This window comes from Bos javanicus, chromosome 2, assembly GCF_032452875.1.
Source record: "Bos javanicus breed banteng chromosome 2, ARS-OSU_banteng_1.0, whole genome shotgun sequence".
In the NCBI taxonomy this organism is placed as follows: Eukaryota; Metazoa; Chordata; class Mammalia; order Artiodactyla; family Bovidae; genus Bos; species Bos javanicus.
Window position 1 is genome coordinate 1,095,331 of NC_083869.1, and position 20,640 is coordinate 1,115,970.

General features: G+C 39.4%; 1 protein-coding gene across 1 annotated transcript in view; it reads left to right on the forward strand.

Annotated features, from left to right (window-relative positions):
* Positions 1 to 15,862, forward strand: part of NIPA1 (NIPA magnesium transporter 1) — a 50,106-nt gene extending 34,244 nt beyond the window's left edge. The window contains exons 4-5 of the mRNA XM_061431448.1: positions 7,694 to 7,854; positions 10,043 to 15,862. Of these exons, the coding sequence (XP_061287432.1) occupies positions 7,694 to 7,854; positions 10,043 to 10,554 (673 nt within the window). The 3' untranslated portion in view covers positions 10,555 to 15,862. The remainder of the gene's footprint in view (positions 1 to 7,693; positions 7,855 to 10,042) is intronic.
* Positions 15,863 to 20,640: the final 4,778 nt, after the last annotated feature.

Here is a 20,640-nt window from a genome sequence, read left to right on the forward strand (position 1 = left end):
TCCCTTGGACTACAAGGAGATCACATCAGTCAATCCTAAAGGAAGTCAATCCTGAATATTCATTGGAAATATTGTTGCTGAAGTTCCAATATTTTGGCCAACTGATGCAAAGAGCCGAGTCATTAGAAAAGACCCTGATTATGGGAAAGATTGAAGGCAGGAGGATAAGGACTATAGAAGTTGGGAGGCATCACTGACTCAATGGACGTGAGTTTGAGCAAGCTCTGGGAGATAGTGAAGGACAGGGAAGCCCGGCATGCTGCAGTCCATAGGGTCTCAAAGCATTAGACATGATTGAGTGACTGAACAACAACATATACAACATATACAGACTATCATATACAGACTATCCTGTCCAACAGCAGCATAGTACACATTCTTCTCAAGTGTGCAGGAGACATTTTCCAGGATACAACCTATTAGAGCTTACAGACAAGTCTTATCAAATTTCAGAAGATTGAAATCATGCCTTGTATCTTTTCTGACCAGAGTGGAATGAAACTACAAATCAACAACAGGAGAAAAGCTGGAAAATTCACAAATATGTGAATATTTGATATACACTCTTGAACAGTGTGTCAAAGAAGAAATCAAATAGGATGTCCAAAAATATCTTGAAACAAAAGAAAATGGAAATCTAATATATCAAAACCTGTGGGATGCTACAAAAGCAGATCCAAGAGGGAAGTTTACATCAATAAACACGTTCGTTAAGACAAAAGAAATATATCAAATAAACAAGTTAATTTTTCCTCTCAAGAAACTAGGAAAAGAGCAAACTATCCCCAATGTATGCAGAAGGAAGGAAATAAAAAGCGAAACAGAAATAAATGATACAGTGTCCATAAAAACAGTAGAGATGCTTTACAAAACTAAGAGCTCCCTTTTTTTGATAAAATTGAGAAACTTTTAGCTAGATTACCTAATGAAAAGGAGAGAAGATTCAAATAAATAAAGTCAGAAATGAAAAATGAGGCTTTACAACTGAACTACAGACATAGAAAGATCATAAGATACTACTATGAACAATTACCTACCAATAAATTGGATAATCTTGGAAATAACAGATAAATTTCTAAAGCATGTATCTTAACATGACTAGATCATGAAGAAACAGAAAATCTAAACAGGCTAAGAAAATTGAATCAGTAATTTAAAACATCCCAACACAGAAAAGTTTGTGGAAGAGATGGCTACACAAGTGAATTCTCTCCAATCTTTAGCTACACAAGTGAGTTCTAGCCAATCTTTAAAGGAGAATTAATACCTTCTCAAATCTTCCCAAAAACTGAAGAGGAGGGAACGCTTCCAAACTCATTTTACAAAACTAGCATTACTATCGGAGAAGGCAATGGCACCCCACTCCAGTACTCTTGCCTGGAAAATCCCATGGACGGAGGAGCCTCGTAGGCTGCTGTCCATGGGGTCGCTAAGAGTTGGACACAACTGAGCAACTTCACTTTCACTTTTCACTTTCATGCTTTGGAGAAGGAAAGGGCAACCTACTCCAGTGTTCTTGCCTGGAGAATCCCAGGGACGGGGGAGCCTGGTGGGCTGCCGTCTATGGGGTCGCACAGAGTCGGACACGAGTGAAGCGACTTAGCAGCAGCAGCAGCATTACTATAATTCCAACCAGATAAGTACACTCCAAAAAGGAAATAACTTACCAATATCATTGAAGAATATTGATGCAAAAATTTGTAATATTAGTAAACTTAATTCAACAATACACTAGAAAATCATAAACCATGACCAAATGGGATTTGTATCAGGGATGCAGGGATGGTTCAACATCCATAAATCAATCAACCTGCTATGCCACATTAACAGAATGAAGGATGAGAATCATATATATGATCATCTCGGTAGATGCAGAAAAAGCATTTGGCAAAATTCCATATCTAGTCATGATAAAAACTCTGAACAAACTGGGTACAAAGGGAACATACTGCAATGTAATAAAGATCATATATGACAGTTTCACAGCTGGCTTCATACTTAACAGTGAAAAGCCAAATGCTTTCTCTCTAAGATCATTAATAAGACAAGGATGCCTACTCTTGCCACTTTTGTTCAACATAATACTGAAAATTAAACTAGAGGAAGGCAAGAAAATGCAATAAAATGCATCTACATGGGAAAGAAAGAAGTAAAATTGTTCCCATTTGGAGATAATATAGAAAATCCTAAAGACTCTTAACAAAAAACTATTGAACTAGTAAATAAATCTAATGAAGTTCAAGATACAAACATCAGTGTATAAAAATCAGTTACATTTTTACAGTCTAAGAATGAGCTATCAGAGAAAGAAGTTAAAACAATTTACAGTTGCATCAAAAACAATAAAATACCTAGGAATAAATTTAACTAAGAAAGCAAAACTTGTACACTAAAAACCATTGACATCGATGAAAAAAATTGAAGAAGACACAAATAAAGGCAAAGGTCTTCCATGCTCATACATTGGAAGAATTAATGTTGTTAAAATGTCCATGCTGTCCAATGCAACTTCAGATTCAGTGCAATCCGTATCAAGATTCCAGTGGCATTTTTTTCATAGAAAGAGGATTATCAATCTTAAAATTTGTGTGGACCTGCAAAAGACAATGATAGACAAAGCAATCTTGAGAAAGAACGAAGCTGGAGGTATCACATTTCCTGACTTCAAATTATATTGTCAGCTATAGTAATCCAAACAATATGGTATTGGCATACAAATGGACATATAGATCAGTGAAACAGAATGGAGAACCCAGATAAAACCCACACATGTATGGGCGATTAAGACAAAAGTATCAAGAATACGTAATGGAGAAAGGATAGTCTCTTCCTGATAACTGGTAAAGTCCACATATAAAAGAATGAAACTAGATCACTATTTTACTTTGTACACAAAAATCAACTCAAAACCTAAGACCTGAAACCATACCAAAAAAACCCCCAAAAAAACTCCTGGAAGAAAAGTATAAGGAGTAAGCTCCTTGATATTGGTGTTACACATTTTTTGGGTCTGATATCAAAAGCAAAGGCAGCAAATGCAAAAAAGTAAGTAAGAAGGACTACACCAAACTAAAATGCTTCACCACAGCAATGAAAACCATAAACAAAATAAAAAGGCAATTTATAGAATGGGAAAGAATTTACAAATCATAATAGGATAAGGGGTTAATATCCAAATTATATAAAGAACTCAATAGCAAAATGCCCATAAAAAATCTGATTTAAAAATTAAGCAGAAGAAGTGAACAAATATTTTTCCGAAGAAGACATACATATGGGCAATAGGTACATGAAAATGATAGCTTTCGGTTAATGGTGTCAGATTCGTGATCTCCGAAGAAGACGATTTAACTTCAGGACCAGGGACCGGGCTTGATCACTCAAGAGCTTTTGTATAGCAGAGTTTTATTCAAGTGGAAAGGGACAAGGAAAGCTTCTGACACAGACATCAAAAGCGGGCCGGAGAGTGCCCCCCTTGCTAGTTTTAGCAAGCTGTTTTATGTCTGTTAGAAAGCTATGAATCAGATAAGAGAGACACCTCAAGGGTGACGGAGTTTCACCAGGCCCCTCTCCCACAGTATGCATTTTTGAGATTGAATGGCACGAGGTATGTCATCTCTCAGCCGTAAAATAATTGATATGAATACTGGTTTGTTGAGCTATTATCAGCTAAAAGTTAGTCTTAGGTGAAACTATTTTGAAGAAAGGCAAATTCCAAAGCAAATACATAATTTGATTAACATAGCTCAAGAAAAACATTTCCCTAAGAAAAATGCATTGGTTAGCTCAAGGTTTGAGACAAGTTAGGTTCAGGTGGAACCAGGTGTCTTGGCAACACAGAATTTTACAAGAAAAAATGTGACACTTGTAGTTTGTTTCCTATTGCAGCTTAAGGGAGAGATAAAAATTGTCTGACACTTGCAGCATATTTCCTCCGTTTGGAGACCCCTGGCCTTCCTGCCTGTTACCCTCTCAGAAAAATGCACAATATCATTATTCATCAGGGAAATCCATATCAAAACCACAGTGAGATACACCTCACACCTGTTAGAATGACCCATAAAAAATAAGCAAGAAGTATATTCAAAAGCAGAGACATTACTTTGCCAACAAAGGTCCATCTAGTCAAGGCTATGGTTTTTCCTGTGGTCATGTATGGATGTGAGAGTTGGACTGTGAAGAAGGCTGAGCGCCGAAGAATTGATGCTTTTGAACTGTGGTGTTGGAGAAGACTCTTGAGAGTCCCTTGGACTGCAAGGAGATCCAACCAGTCCATTCTGAAGGAGATCAGTCCTGGGATTTCTTTGGAAGGAATGATGCTAAAGCTGAAACTCCAATACTTTGGCCACCTCATGCGAAGAGTTGACTCGTTGGAAAAGACCCTGATGCTGGGAGGGATTGGGGGCAGGAGGAGAAGGGGACGACAGAGGATGAGATGGCTGGATGGCATCGCCGACTCGATGGACGTGAGTCTGAGTGAACTCTGGGAGTTGGTGATGGACAGGGAGGCCTGGCATGCTGCGATTCATGGGGTCACAAAGAGTCGGACACGACTGAGCGACTGAACTGAACTGAAGTACTGACAAGGGTATGGAGAGAAGGGTACCCTTGTGCCCTCTGTGCTCTGTCTACTTGTTCATGCATCCACCAGTAGACACTTGATTTGCCTCTACATTTTCACTATTGTTAGTAATGCTGCTATGAACAAGAGTGTACAGATTTATTTTCAAGACCTTGCTGTCAATTGTACAGCATGTTTTTGTTTGCTTTCTATTACTATAAGTTTATTAAGAGTTTATTGACTCTTTCTTGGCATTAAGTTTCTTTCCCTTTCTTTCCTTTTATCACACTTCTCCTTACTCCACCCTCCCATCCTTGCTCCACTGCCCGGAGCCCTCTGGTAGGATACTGCTCCTCTGTGTTGTGGCCCTGATGCCAACACGTAACTTGTGCCTCCATCTCAGGCCAACTGTCCAAGTAGATGTGTGCTTAGTTCTGTAGATCATTTAACTTTGGGAGTGGCCACCTTTTTCTGTACAGGGCCAGATGGTGAACATTTTAGGCTTTGTGGGCCTTGTGGCCTCTTTTAGCTGCTTGCCTCTGCCATCATGGTAGAAAGTAGCCACAGAGCTGACTAACTGTATGGATGTGGTTGTGATCCAGTAAGATGTTATTTACAAAAACAGGTGAAGGGCTGGCTGCCTTGGGCCTTCAGCCATAGTCTGTTGACTCCTGACTTAAGTCAAAGAGCTTCTGTATGCTTTTTGTTTAATCTTGGCTCAAAAGGTAGTAAGCTGAAGTTACTGCAGCCCAGGAAGAGAGGAGAAAGGGTATCCCTCCAATTTTCTGTTAGACACTCTATTTTGTAAAAGTACTGTTTAACTGTACTCTGGTGTAATACTAAGAGTGGACTAAAAGATGAGTTGGCCTCATGGTCCAGGATTGTCCCTGCCCCTTTCTTTCATGCATGGCAGCCCCTTCCCCTCTTGCCATCGTAGGCCCACCCATTGTCTCAGGCTGACGCCAGGCTCTTTCTTTCTACTTGGAGCTTCCCACTCCTGTGGTTTCCACCTCTCTGTGCAGCTATTTGGAGCCCCCCAATTTAATATCCAGTTTTGTATTATAGTGGGGCTTCCCAGGTGGCACAGAGGTTAAAGCATCTATCTGCAATGTGGGAGATCTGGGTTCGACCCCTGGGTCTGGAAGATCCCCTGGAGAAGGAAATGGCAACCCACTCCAGTATTCTTGCCTGGAGAATGCCATGGACGGAGGAGCCTGGTGGGCTACAGTCCACGGGGTCGCAAAGAATCGGACATGACTGAGCGACATCACTTTCACTTTGCGTATTATAATATCCCATATGGTTTCTTCAAATATGTTGCTTATTTTTCTCAACTACACTGCTGGGTCTCCTTGGGGACCAGGGACATAAAGTGCTGTAAGGGAAAAATGGAAGTTTTGACCTCTCCATGGCTTCACCTCTTGTTAGTTTTGTGGCTTTGGGTTAAATGCTGATCATTTCTGAGGCTTGGTTTCCTTATCTGTGAAATGATTATTGGAAATAGTCGTGTATATATCTGGGTCTTGTGTGTCCTCCCTATAAGATGTTCCTATTCTCTGAGTGCCTTTGGCATGGACAGTAGCAAATTGACAATGACCAATCCCATGATTTAGAAAAAGCCCAGGTTTCCCAATTCAAATTATATACAGGGAACTAAGAAACACTATTACCAGCTTTAGAAAGTGAAGCAGAACTAAAGAGCCTCTTGATGAAGGTGAAAGAAGAGAGTGAAAAAGCTGGCTTAAAACCGAGCATTCAAAAAATAAGATCAGGGAGGGGCCATGGGTAAACCTATGGCTGTTTCATGTTGATGTTTGGTAGAAACCAATGCAATACCATGAAGCAATTATCCTTCAAATTAATTAAAACAAACAAAAAACTAAAAATAAGATCATGGCATCCAGTCCCATCACTTCTTGGCAAACAGAAGGGGAAATAGTGGAAGCAGTGACAGATTTTATTTTCTTGGGCTCCAAAATCATTGAGGAAGGTGACAACAGCCATGAAATTAAAAGATGTTTGCTCCGTGAAAGGAAAGCTGTGACAAACCTAGACAGCATATTAAAAAGCAGAGACATTACTTGGCCAACAAAGGTCTGTATAGTCAAAGATATAGTTTTTCCAGTGATCATATGCAGATGTGAGAGTTGGACCATAAAGCAGGCTGAGTGCCGAAGAATGGATGCTTCAAATTGTGGTGCTGGAGAAGACTCTTGAGAGTCCCTTGGACTGCAAGGAGATCCAACCAGTCCATCCTAAAGGAAATCAACCCTGAATATTTATTGGAAGGACTGATGCTGAAGCTGAAGCTCCAATCGTTTGGGCACCTGGTGCGAAGAGCCAGCTCACTGGAAAAGACCCTGATGCTGGGAAGGATTGAAGGCAAAATGAAAGGTGGGCGGCAGAGTATGAGATGGTTAGATAACATCACTGCCTCAATAGACATGAATTTGTGCCAACTCCAGGAAATAGTGAAGAATAGGGAAGCCTGGCATGTTGTAGTCCATTGGGTTGCAAAGAGTTAGACACAACTTATCAACTGAACAACTACAAATCACCAGCCTTAAAATTATAGATGTTTTATGAGGAATGTTTTTTCTTGCATTAAAGAAGTAATGTGATCACATTTTAAAAGTAATCACCCAGATTCTTTCTATCATAATTGAATTTCTGTTAGCATTTTGATTTTTTCCTTTTTGTGCACTTTCTTAATTTACTTCATTTTAACATAAGTGTTTTGATCATAAATTACTTGTAATTATTTTAACAACTTTAATATCCTACTTAACATAGTTTTTTTGGACTGTTTACTTTTAAAAATATGGAAGCAATATTGTAATTTTTGGCCAATCATAAAACTTATTTTTCTATCCTGGTATATTTCATATCTACTGAAATAATACCGTGGTATGACTTAAGAGTATCATTATATATTGGCTGTGCATGGAATTGGTATGAAAATCCTGTTTGCACTGAAATAGCAGCTTCAATAAATTCCTAATCCTTCTACACTTAAAAACTAATTTAAAAATAAAACGTGACTATAAAGAAAAGGTAGCTTTAATAACATCTGCAATGAGAAGAAACAGGTCAGATAGTTTGATTTAATCATTTCTTATTTTAAAATTGAAGGTCCATTTTAGCTTCTTATCTTCTGAAAGAAAAGCTCAACATCTTGGGCAAGTTGGGGTGTCTGCTAAGCTGTGCGGGTTCTGTCGTGCTGATTATCCATTCCCCGAAATCTGAGAGTGTGACTACTCAGGCTGAGTTGGAGGAGAAGCTGACCAATCCAGGTAACTCAGGCCTCACTGCCAGAGAGCTTGCTGCCTCCATCGTGGCTCTCCCCAGGGGAGCTGTACCCTCTGCCCTGCCCTGCTGTGTGGTCTGTCCTCCAGGCCCTTGGTTCCTCTTTGCTCACCACTGTCCATGGCTGTCCCCTGGGGCTGCCCTGCTGACCTGGCCCCTTTGCTGCCTCTTGGGACTGGACCTTGTACGTTGACATTGCCTCCCTGTCCATAGCACAACGGGTGCCAGTTCTGCGGCTCTCCCACATGTTGTTTCCCTTAGGACCACCATGTGTCCAGGCCTTGGTTCCTCCTTCTGTTGTGAAGCTCTCTGAGAGCCAAGGCCTGATTTAATTCATCTTTAGAGACCCTATAGAGCTCCGTATGTGTTTTTTGTTTGTTCTTTGGTATATATTTTTTACCTAGGTTCTCTTTGATTCCTTTTTTGATAACTGCAATCACCACCCTCCCACCCCCCAACACCCATCCCCATGAGATTCAAAAGACGAAACTCCTGCACATTCAATGTTAGTTGCTCAGTCATGTTCTACTCTTTGTGACCCACGGACTGTAGCCCATGAAGCTTCTCTGTTCATGGGATTCTCCAGGCAAGATTACGGGAGGAGGTAGCCATTCCTTCTCCAGTGGATCTTCCCGACCCAGGGATTGAACCAGGTCTCCTGCATTGCAGGCAGATTCTTTACCATCTGAACCACCAGGGAAATCTGCTACACATTCAGGCTCAGCTGCTTTTTCTGATTTTTCCACAAACACAGCCCATGCTTTTGCAATATTTTATAACACCCTTGTGCACACTGCTCTCTCTGCCCTTCACTACCTCTTCCCCTGTTTATAGGTCAGGCTCCCAGACAGCTTTCAGCTGTAGTGTCTTCCCGAATCCTCTCTTGCAGCGGACCTCCAGGGTCCTTTTCCTTACCCTTGCGGAAGAGGGGACTCCCACCACCTGTTTGCTGGCATGTCCAGGCTGTACCCAGCCCTCTCAGGCCCAGTGCCTAGCACCCACTTTACAATCTGGGAATGGAATTCATGGAAAATACAACTTCCTTGTACACATAAATAGCAGTCAACATAATGCCCTAAGAATAATACTTTGGAATAAAATAGAATGCTCAAGTATAGCCACAGGAATAGATACATTAAAGCCAGCAGACCCCATAACATATGTGGAGTTGCTGACAATCTGGCAGGTGCAAAACAGATGATGTGGAGGTGTTATCTTATTGACTCACTTGGGATTTTGCCATCATCAGTGGGATCTTCTTCTTCTTTTATTATTTTTCTTTGGCTGGACCACACAGCTTGCAGGATCTCAGTTCCCTGACCTGGGGTTAAACCCTGACTCTGTCGGTGAAAGCCTGGAATCCTAACTACCTGGCCACAAGGGAACTCCCAGCAGTGGATCTTCTGAAATGGAAAATAAGTCTTGAAGTACTGAAAAATTCAATATATATTAAATGCTTGCCAGATTACTTTGTTTTATACATAAAACAGGTTCTAGGCTCTGATTATTATAAACATTTTTCAGTTACCTGTCCAAGGTGACATTCAGAAGTTGTGAGGAGAATCTGATGATTTTTTGTTGTGTGAAACTCTCTACACACCTGAGGACCCTTGGCCTCTGCGTGTAGCCCTCAGTCCCTGCCACAGCCAGAGACACCCCACAGTTTTCCCTCATGTTCTTTAAGACCCCACATGACTCTCCTTCCCTGCCCTCCCCCAGCAGGAATACTCTGCCTAGGGTTTGTTGAATTGACCATCTTGTGGACTGGCTTAAAAAAAATTCTTGAGACTTCCCAGGCAGTCCAGTGGTTGGGACTCTGTGTTTCCGCTGCTTGCGGCATGGGTCTGATCCCTGCTGGGGATAGTTCTGCGTGCCATGCCATGTGCGCAAAAAAGAAAAAGAAAAAATCTCATAGTGTATATGTTGACTTTTAATGTTATAAAATATTACTAATAGAAGACTTATTTATTGACTTGTAATATGTAGGAGCTATGAATTTTTTAATGGTGAAAATAGTGATGGGAAAACATTTTTGTGGAATGAGCTCAGTGGGTGTGGTTAAGCACACCTGGAGCAGTGGAGTGTCCTGGTGACGAGGGCAGGGGCAGGTGGTGGGGCATATGATGGGGGCTGCTCTGCTAGCCCCCCAGTCACTGTGTGCCCCCTCTTTTCCAGTGTTTGTGGGCTATCTGTGCATCGTGCTGCTCATGCTGCTGCTGCTCATCTTCTGGATCGCACCGGCCCACGGGCCCACCAACATCATGGTCTACATCAGCATCTGCTCCTTGCTGGGGAGTTTCACCGTGCCTTCCACCAAGGGCATTGGGCTGGCTGCCCAAGACATCTTCCACAACAACCCATCTAGTCAGCGGGCCCTCTGCCTGTGCCTGGTGCTCCTAGCCGTGCTTGGCTGCAGTATCATCGTCCAGTTCAGGTACATCAACAAGGCCCTCGAGTGCTTCGACTCCTCTGTGTTTGGGGCCATCTACTACGTGGTGTTCACCACACTGGTCTTGCTGGCCTCAGCCATCCTCTTCCGAGAGTGGAGCAACGTGGGTCTGGTGGACTTCTTGGGCATGGCCTGTGGGTTCACCACTGTCTCCGTTGGAATTGTCCTTATACAGGTGTTCAAAGAGTTCAACTTCAACCTGGGGGAGATGAACAAATCTAATGTGAAAACGGACTAGGATGTGACAAGGAATTGTATGGCTTGAGGAACAGAAAGAAGATATGGTTTCTGGTCCTAATTTGATGTGAAGTAGAAGAGTAAATTTACACAAGTAAATGGCTTGTGTTGGAGTTGCTTGTATATGATGAATAGGCTGGTGGAGAATGAGGATGCGTTGCTTAGCACTGGAGTGTGGACTCAGCCTTCTGTTCTCTGAAGTTGCTCTATGGTTGCCTGAGTGTCATCTCTCTCAGATGAGACGAATCTTATGTTCATTGCCATTAACCTGGAAGCTTTGATGAATACTCTCTGCTTTTAAAACACTATCATTATTTAAATAGAACGGGCCTATTCTGGTTAGTGTTTGAAGGGGAACAGATATTCTTATTTAGAAGCTTACTTTGGAAATGGGAGAAGGTGTTGTCTTGAAATCTGACTCTACAGTAAATGTGTCTTTAGTCTTGTTATTTTGCATTAAGCATGTGTAACATTCAGGTGTTCCATCCAAATCAGAGGTATATACATTTAATTGTTTTTAATCCTCTGATGTGTTGACTCTCCTACCCCTGACTCCTAGACATTTTAATTGGAAACAGAGAAGAGTGAATGGATACCATATACTGTTCCATTTGCAGGATGATTTTCAGTAGATCAAATCAATTTCAGTGCCTTTATCACTTGAACTATTCACTTAATTTGACTATTACTGTGTGTGTGTTCTCTTAAATTAGAATAATGCAACTTCCATGATTATACTTTAGTATTTCACTATTCAAACTATAAATGTTCAAAGCAGTTATAAATTATAGAATATTATTTATTGGAAGAGAATCAAGATGAAAGACACGCTAGAGTAAGTTGACCCTTTCAGTATGTGTTATAATCCAATGAAAGACAATTGACTAAGTAGCATGAGGTATTTTATTTGTATTCAGTCTAATATAACTGGGATCCAGTATTAAATTTACCCATGTTCTCATTCAGCAAGCATTGTGTCCACTAAGAAGAAATTATTTAAGTTGATAATAAGGCTGTTAAATGAGATAGTACCTGTTCAGTGGCACATATGAGTTCAGGAACAAGTTAAAGGACACAATTAAGCTTAAGTTTGGTTTTTTTTTTTTTTTTTGCTACAAATTGGAACACACATAGTTTTAGGAAGAATTTCTAGCAAAAATGAAAACAGTTTAACCATCTCCCTGTTGTTTGAGATGACAAAGCACTCTGTAGTCCCTCACCCAATCTCTCATTAAACTTCTGAAATGCAAAATAGCCATGAATTATCCCACCATTTGGATCAAAAGAGGTCATCTGCCTGTCTATAGTAATCTTCCATGTGTATGAAATAGTAACAAGGAACAGAGTGACGCAAATATTCATCAAGATATCTATATACTTCATCTGCAATATTGTTCACCCCATCCCACCCTGCGAGACTTGAGGGATTTCCCTACCAGGGATTGAAACGGTGCCCCATGCAGTGGAAGTGCAGTCTTAACCACTGGACCACCAGGGAAGTCCTCAGGGCAGTGTTTTGTCTAAATAGGGAACTAAGCCAAGTTGAAAAATGAGATTGAGTAAAGTGATGGGATTGACTTGGTGAAGTAGAACATGGAATTTAATAATACCCAGTTAAAATTACTAAGGAATGTCAATAGAAAAAAATGTATTTTTTTTTTTTAGATAAAAAGAACATCTCTAAAGACCTAAGGGATAGTTCCCTAAAGTGTTGAATAAAGAGGCTAAATAAAACAAGGATAGAGCAAAAAACACCCTTATGAATTAAAAGTACATTGGATGATCATGAGTTGTCAGTGAGCTGTGAACTAACAGCAGCAAGATTATTTAAAAAATTTTCTAAATCTTATAGTAACTGATAGTTAATAAATGCTCAGAAATCCATTACTCTTTTTATCAACTCTTGAAGGTTTGTTTTTTATCATCAGTATTTTTAGGAATACAGGCCTTAATTTATTGAACTGAATTTTCTAAAAATGTAGGTGTATAAATAGTTTCTTAGGTAAGGAGTTGAGATATTCAAAAAATACATGTGGCTATACAAGTATCATAAGAAAGTTCATGGAAATTACCATTTTTTTTGGTTGCAATTCACATGTGAAGCTTAGTTTATTTAAATCAATCTATTGATGTTCCTGATTGCAGTTAATCCGTGGTTATTCCATAGATACTTAGAGGTGATATTTTCTGGATTATCTCCCTATGATGTTTTTTTTTTTAGTAAAATAAAAACTCGAAGTATAAACAACTTGTCGTCTCTTGAAGGTGGTCAGTTATAGTGAATAGTTAGACTCTTCCAAGTTTATATCTGTTTAGCAGATTACTTTGGTAGGATGCACAGCTTTTCTTCCAGTGGAATGCAATTCATATCATCCATTGTATTCCAAGTGTGACTGCAGCCTGGAAGTAATTGACATGACCAGCAGTCTAACAGCCTACTTTTCAAGTTTGACATACAGCATATAACTTCTGACTTACAGTATTTATTTTACAAATCTGTGTTTTTATAATTTATTTGGAATTAAAAAAAATAAAAGCTTTAAAGAGAAAGGGAATAGGTCTTACAGTGATCTTTCCAAAAGTAAACATTTTCATTATTATGCTATTCTCTGGGTTTTATCTTTGATAAAACTAAGGAAAAAATTGTCCATTTGTTTTCAAGCCTCCTGTAAAATCTTATGTTTGTGATCAAAACTTGCACATTTACCTGGATAGATATCTAAATAGGCCATGTCTCTCCTCTCTTACTTGGACAATGCCTTGTTTTCTCCTCTGAATCTTTGCATTTAAAAAGATTACTTCCTGTTCTGCTCAGTGGTCAAGTGTAGGGCCTATTAAGGATTCTAACCCAAACCCAGCACCGAGATCACCCTGAGTACTTTGCTGTTCTATAGGACTGCTCCATCTCTGCAAAGAAGAATCCGGAGAGGAAGGGCAGTCTCTCCACTGCCACATGGGGAGCAAGAACTCCCCACAGGTGGGTCTTCAGGGGGTATCATCACTCAGATGTTATTATGGTCTTTTCACATTAGAAAGTTAGTGAAATACACTTTGCTGCTCTTGATTCAGCAATAAGAAATATTCTTTCAATTCCTACTTTTCAAGCCAATTTGTTATCTGCAGTTTTATTTCCAGAAGTTGATTCTAGGTGTAGTCAATAGATTGATCTTTGGGTTTTTCTTTGGGTTTCTCATCTGATAGAAGAAAGTACTATTAAAGTAGGCAGTCACCTCTCATCTTCCTTCTTCATTGACCTCTCAGCTCTTTGTAAATACTGTGCTCACTTCTAGAGGCCAGTTCCTAGACATCTGTAAAGTGCTTGAGATGCACCGTCTGTAGGCGTGGATGAGTCCACGGAGACTGAGGTGTTTGTTGGTCACAGGCTACTGTCGGGCTGCCTAATTCTTATTGGGAGATGATACCTCTCTTTTCTGAGCTTCTCAACTAACGCAAAAGAGCAATCTGCAGAGCTCTGCCCATCACTCTTCTTTGATGCCTGCTTGATCCTGACTTAGAATTCCTGGGACTGAGTAGGAACCTGCAGAGAGAAGAAGCTTTAGTTTAGATGTGTTCATGACTGATCAGTTGGCTCCAGTGGTCTGATGAAGTTGTCCTTACTGTGTCTGACACCATGGAAATAGTTCACCCATCAAGCAGGATTTGATGGAATCTTGGTGTTCTACCTTCTCAGGGACCAAAAATGTAACATTAACTCCTTAGCATTGACCTTCCTCTCAAAGACATGTCTGTGTTATTAATAGTTTTTCATATGTTTTACTCATAATCATAGCTAGAGGTCTGTTAGTTTGAGTTGGGAAGAGAAAGACCAGTTTGTACACCAGTCACACCATAAAACAGTTTATCATATAAAATACCTCAACTTTCTGTATTCCTCACCTCCGCCTCAAAGTTGTACTGGTGATGAATTTTGAGGGTCTATCCTTTAGCTTATAGGTGAGTTTTCACATCTGGCCAGATTCTTATACCTCCATCATATACTTGAATAGATTAAGAAATATAGGAATGGGAACAAGAATTTGGCCCAATTTCACAACTCATTTATTTTCATACATATTTCTCACATGCTGTTAAATGCAACAAAAGAATTATATTTTAAAAAAAGTGTAACTTTCTGTTACATCAAAAAATACTGTCTAGTGAAAAGTTGATACTCAGTAGAACAATGATCATGTAAATAAACATCTATTTCAAATGTACCCAATATGATAAAAAGCATAGTCTAGGCCCCAGAGCATGAGCCGGGAGGATTTATTTGTTATTTTCTCTATTTTCCTCTGAATTGTGCAACTGTAGGTGAGTCACTTAACCTTTCTGTGCCTCAGTTTCTCTACCTCTAAAGGGTGGGATGGGTCTCCATATCTGTGTAAGAGCACTTGCATGTTTAGCATATGCTGGTCACCTCAGACCAGAGCGCATGTACAGGACTCCTTGGGAGTGATGGACTGGGCATCCTGTCTGCTCAGGACCGTGCAACTTCGAGCACTGAGTAAGCAAAGGAAGCACTGGGTGTAAAGCTTGCATGATTCTATGAAGCTTTAATTTTCCTTTATTTTTTTGTTTTAAAAAGAAGGGTTTTATATATTCTGTTGTAAAATATGGAAATTAAACAAGGACTTTAAAGAGCTGCACTGAGAAATCACATTCTGATGGTGTGATGAGCTTCTTTGACATTTCACCAAGGTGTATGTTCTGCAGAAGAATCAATGACCTGTAAACCAGATGAATTCTGTTGTGTTTACTTTGTAATGGGTGATGCTGAACTTCCTGCTTCCCAGCGGCTCAACCCTGACCATGAACTACCTGACACCAGGTGGATGTCAGGAACTCCCAGACCATTAGTGCCAAGGGTCACACTGAAAAGCGCAGAATCTCTTTATTTGTCAGACCATAATAATTTGCCCCCAACCCCAACCTCATGTCAGTGTTTTTACACTTTGGAAAAATTTAAGAGTACTGTTTTTCAGTAGAATTCCTGAGTGTTTTTGCCTCTTTAAATAATTTTCTTGTAAAATGGAATATAATTGTGAAAGAGGAATAAAACTAGACAAAAAATGTAAAATGTTGGTTGGTTGCATAAAATTTTTTTCATGTAAATGTATCAGGAGAGCTTCCAATTGGCACACACACATATTTGTCAATGACTAATACTTGCTTATATTCTGCTTTATAGAAGTAGTCATAGCATGTTGTAATTGCCTTATGTAAATAAAAGGCTATTTATTAAGTTTTCCAATAATATTTATTAATATGTATGTGTTTTAAAATAAAATAACTTATTTCTAGCTGAACACTCGTTGCTTTTTTGCCCTTTACATGAGAAGTTTGTGTGGTCTCAGGTTCCATATCATCTTAATTTCTCAATCAGATGCTTCCCATTTTCATCATAGAAACAAATAGCCCAGGTCTCCATCAGGATGTAAAATGTCCACTCATGCATATCTTAGGACGCAAATCTATGATGTGTGAAGGAATTCACCACCCAGTGACTACCTTCTGATACAATGAAATGATGTATTAAAGAAAACCATTTGTATTTTAATATGTTAATGTCTTTTACATGTTTTTGAGGTATATAACACATTTTAAATACATTGAAAATTTGAGAATCATAACACATTTTAATACTGTCATCAAAAATCTTATCACTAATCTTTATTAGTATCCTAAAGTAATTTTATTGAATGAAAAAAAATATTTGAGCAAAATACTTTTCCTTAGGCTCTATCCAAAAAGATTTAATTACTCACATTTTGATCACAGTATATCTGTATAGAAATCAGGAAAAAACATTTTAAGAAACCACCAAATGGATAACTGTTTCTACATAGGGTTCTGGGACGAAATGTGTAAGTGCCAAATTCTTCAAAAACTTGCCTGGGTTGGTTACTATTACAAAACTGTTAGTTGTAGCTGGTAGCCAAGTATACTACTATTGAACCTGAGCTCTATATCTGAATTTGAGTCGAGAAAATTAGATGTGCTCCCCAGTTTCCACTTCCTCTGTTGATGAGTTATATCCCTGTCAGCTGACCTTTAGACATCACATGCCAGCATCTTTGATGTAATATTAATCACACCATATTTTTAACCTCATATCATAGGTAGTTTCAAAAAGACTTTTTGTTTTGGAAAGCTGAGGCACAGTCAAGAAATAGAGAAATAAACAGATACCTGTATCTATATTAGCAGTTCAAAGAAAAAAGGTATTAATTCCAGCTGAAGAAATTTGTAAGTGTGGGGTTTGGAATTGTGCCATGGCAAGCAGGATAGGAGAGATGCCAATCAAGTAACAAACACAACAGATCCATGTAAAATAATTGAGATAACGGGCTGGAAGGTGGAGGAAGCTCAAATTATGTTGTCTGTCTATAAAATGGAATCGTTTTATTTTGGGTGAAGATGTCTGGAGGATCTCAGTGTTCTTTCCCTATTTTGGCATGTTTATTCACTGTTGGTTTTCTATTGCTGCTCTAACAAATTACCACAAACTGTGATTTACAGCTACACAACCTTACTGTCTTATAGTTGTGAGGGTCAGAAGTCCAACACAAGTTTAACTGGGCTCAAGTCAAGATGTTGGCAGGATTACACTCCTTTTAGAGGCACTTGAGACCTATTCTCTGCCTTTTGCAGTTTCCAGAGATCACGTACATTCTTTGGCTTGTTTCCCTTTCTCCATCTTCAAAGCTGTTCTCTTCTTCCACTGTCATATCTCATTCTTTGACTCTGATACCCCCTCCTCCCTCTTACAAGGACCCTTGTGATTATTTTGGGCCCACCTGGACAATCCAGGATTATCTTAAGATGCTTAACTTAATCATACTCACAAGGTTCTGAGGATGAGGACTGTAGATATCTTTGGGGGGCCATAATACTCCCCACCTGATCCACTCAACATTTCATCAAGTGAAGCAACTGTTAAAAGCCAACATCTGATGGCAACCCACTCCAGTATTCTTGCCTGGGAAATCCCATGGACAGAGGAGCATGGTGGGCTACAGTCCATGGGGTTGCAAAAGAGTCAAACATGACTTAGCAACCGAGCACACACACAGATGTGTACAAGTTTTGAAGGATTCTGTGGTTATTTCTTAACAGTGTCTTATGCTCATTAAAATAATTAAATATAAAAAAGCCAACATCTGGCTTTTAATAAATATCCTAGTGTTCTACCCAAAAATTCAAGTTATTACTTTTTCAGAGAGCGATCCCCTCTTCCTCCAACAAATGTATTAGAAAATGCCTACTACATGTGTCAGTTATCTATGGCCTTGGGTAAACTAATATTAATTGAAAAATGTATATAATAATAAACTATTAAAATGCTAGAGAATGTCATTATTTACTTTTCAGTGTAAAAGGTAAAATTACTAATAGGGGGTTGAGCTAAATTTAAAAGATCATCTGAAATGCTACTCTCATGTTTCTGACTGACATCTATGGTAACAAAACCGAAACACAGGAGAGTAATTGAAGGATAATTTATATATGAGAAGTAATTTTGATTTACTAATTCATGATTTTTAAAAAATAGTACTTAATAAATCTTGCCTATACTTCTTTAACAATGACAAAAGTAGATTTTAATGGTTTTATTGAGGTATGATTGACATGCAATAAACTTCACATATATAAAATACACAACTTGGTATGTTTTAATATATATGATGTCATATGATGAAAGCATCACCACAAGCAAAACAGTGAACATACCTATCACTCTCAAAGTTTCCTTTTACCCCATTGTAATCTGTCTGCCTTCCTTGCCCCCTCTACTCCCAACCATTCATCTGCTTTCTATTGCTATATATTACCATCCAGTTCCTGGAATTTTATATGAATGTAATAATCTATATATACTCTCTCTTTGGTCTGGCTTCTTTCACTTATCCAGAATTACTTTGACATGCCTCCATATTATAGCATGTATCAACATTTCATTCCCTTTTATTGCTCAGTAGTATTCCACTATATGGACATACCATAGTTGTTTATCCATTCATGTATTGACAGACGTTTAGATTGTTTCTATTTTTTTATTATAAATAAAACTTATTGAATGTTCATTTATATTCACATTATATCTTTTAATGGTATATGCTTTCATTTCTCTTGGGTAAAATTACCTAGAAGTTGAACAGCTGGATCATTGGATCATATGGTTGGTGTATGTTTAATTTTTTAAGAAACTGCCAAAGTGTTTTATAAGGAGGTTGTGCCATTTTACAATCCTACTAGCAGTATATGAAAACGCATTCAACTTTTAAAAGTTTAAAAATATCTCATCATCAATGCTTGAACACTTCTGGTATGTAAGATGTGCATCATCAGGTGCTGAAGAAGTTATCTGGGCATTTAAGGCGCTTGTATCACATTAGCAGGGAATATTACATATACTTATAAAAATAATACACCGTGCAGACAATAAGTGTCAGGTGCGTGGTGACTTCAGATAATGAATTTGAGATTAGTCTGTGAGCTACAGTGATGAGAGAGAGATGACTAGATTAGGCAGGATTTAGTTGGTATGATTACAATACTGGCAGAAAAGAGGCACGAGCAAATTTGTTAGGTCGACATAGTTTCAAAGTGTTTTTGCTCATATGAACTAGCCACTGCTTCCATTACAGCCACCTACCTCTTAGAGGTACCTGTTGGAATTTATGTTATTGCTACATACTTATTCATGTCAAAAAGAGTGGCTTAATAGAAGATTCCTTTATTCTTTCTCATGTATCTACGGGTCAACAGGACAGTTTTGTGTACCTCAACCAATGTGGCCCTATGTCTATTCTCTGGGTCAGTTAGGTGGCTTTGCAAGGTGCTCTGCTCCACCTGGTCTCCTCCAGCCAACTAATCCACACTTCTTATCATGATTTAGGCTGGCAACCACCACATTTTCTTGGCTAAGGCAGAGTTGGGATGGAGTAGAACTGCAAAGCCACTCTGCAAAATGTGTGGGCACATGGATGGGTACAGAATTATAGCCATTTTTAACAGTCTACTGCATCATTAGAGACCAGCTGGTCAACTATCTTTCAATAGTCAATGTAATTGCTTATTTGACCATGTCCTCTAGATACAACAGGTGAGACCAAAAAAGTAAACAAAAAAGTTCCTCTGAGCCAATTCTAAAAAGGACAGTTGTCTGGTTGCCAAGTTTAGGGAAGATTAAAAGCTTTTAAATTAGAAGCTGCATAGTTACCAAAACCTGAGTAGTCAGGGACTGTGCAGTCTAAATAATAGTCCAATGAGACTACAGTCCTAAACAAGCAAATTACATTTGGCATTTTCTGGCTAAATAAGCACAGACTTCATTTTAGAAAGATTCCTACCCAAAATTATTTAAATTTGGTATAATAGTGTTCCCGTATCTAGTCAAAAACTGGAAAAATATCCCCAGAGGAATTGCACCTGTAACCAAGGTATTATTGTTTTATTAGCAGGTCTCACTCCAGATCCAGCTAGTTGCTCTTCTGGTTTCTAATAAATAAATGAGCCCTCTTCGTCCTTTTTCGACGAAACCATGATCATGGGTCCCAGGAACTTCCTACGTTCCAGAAGAAGCCAAGGCAGGGCAGCTTAACAGTGGGTTTCCCGTGCATCTCATGAAAAATAAATCTCCCAAGTGTAGGGAGGTCGGCTTTTTAGCAAACAATGAACCCTCCCAAAGAACGTAACGAATAGTTTCGGATTCGGTTAGTTACCATCTGGGCAGAGGAGGCCTTACCCGGAGAAGGCCAAACTCCGCCCCGTCCCCAGCACTTGGTTTCACCCCTTGGCCTCCTCCTACTCGCCCGGGCCTCCGGGTCTCACTCTAGTCCCGCTCTTGCCCTCTCGGAGCACCTTTCCCTAGGATAGCTTAGACACATAGCTTCATGTGCTAACCGCGCGTGGGAATTCACCGTACATGGTACTTCTTGACGTTGATTTGATTTGATTTTGATCACTTGGTCAGCCAACAAACCAGACCAGTTTCCTCTGTCCCGCCCCTTCTCCGGAAGGCGCGCCGGGGGCGGGGCGTTTGCCGCGCCTCACTGCGCGTGCGCGCGCTGCCTCTTGCGTC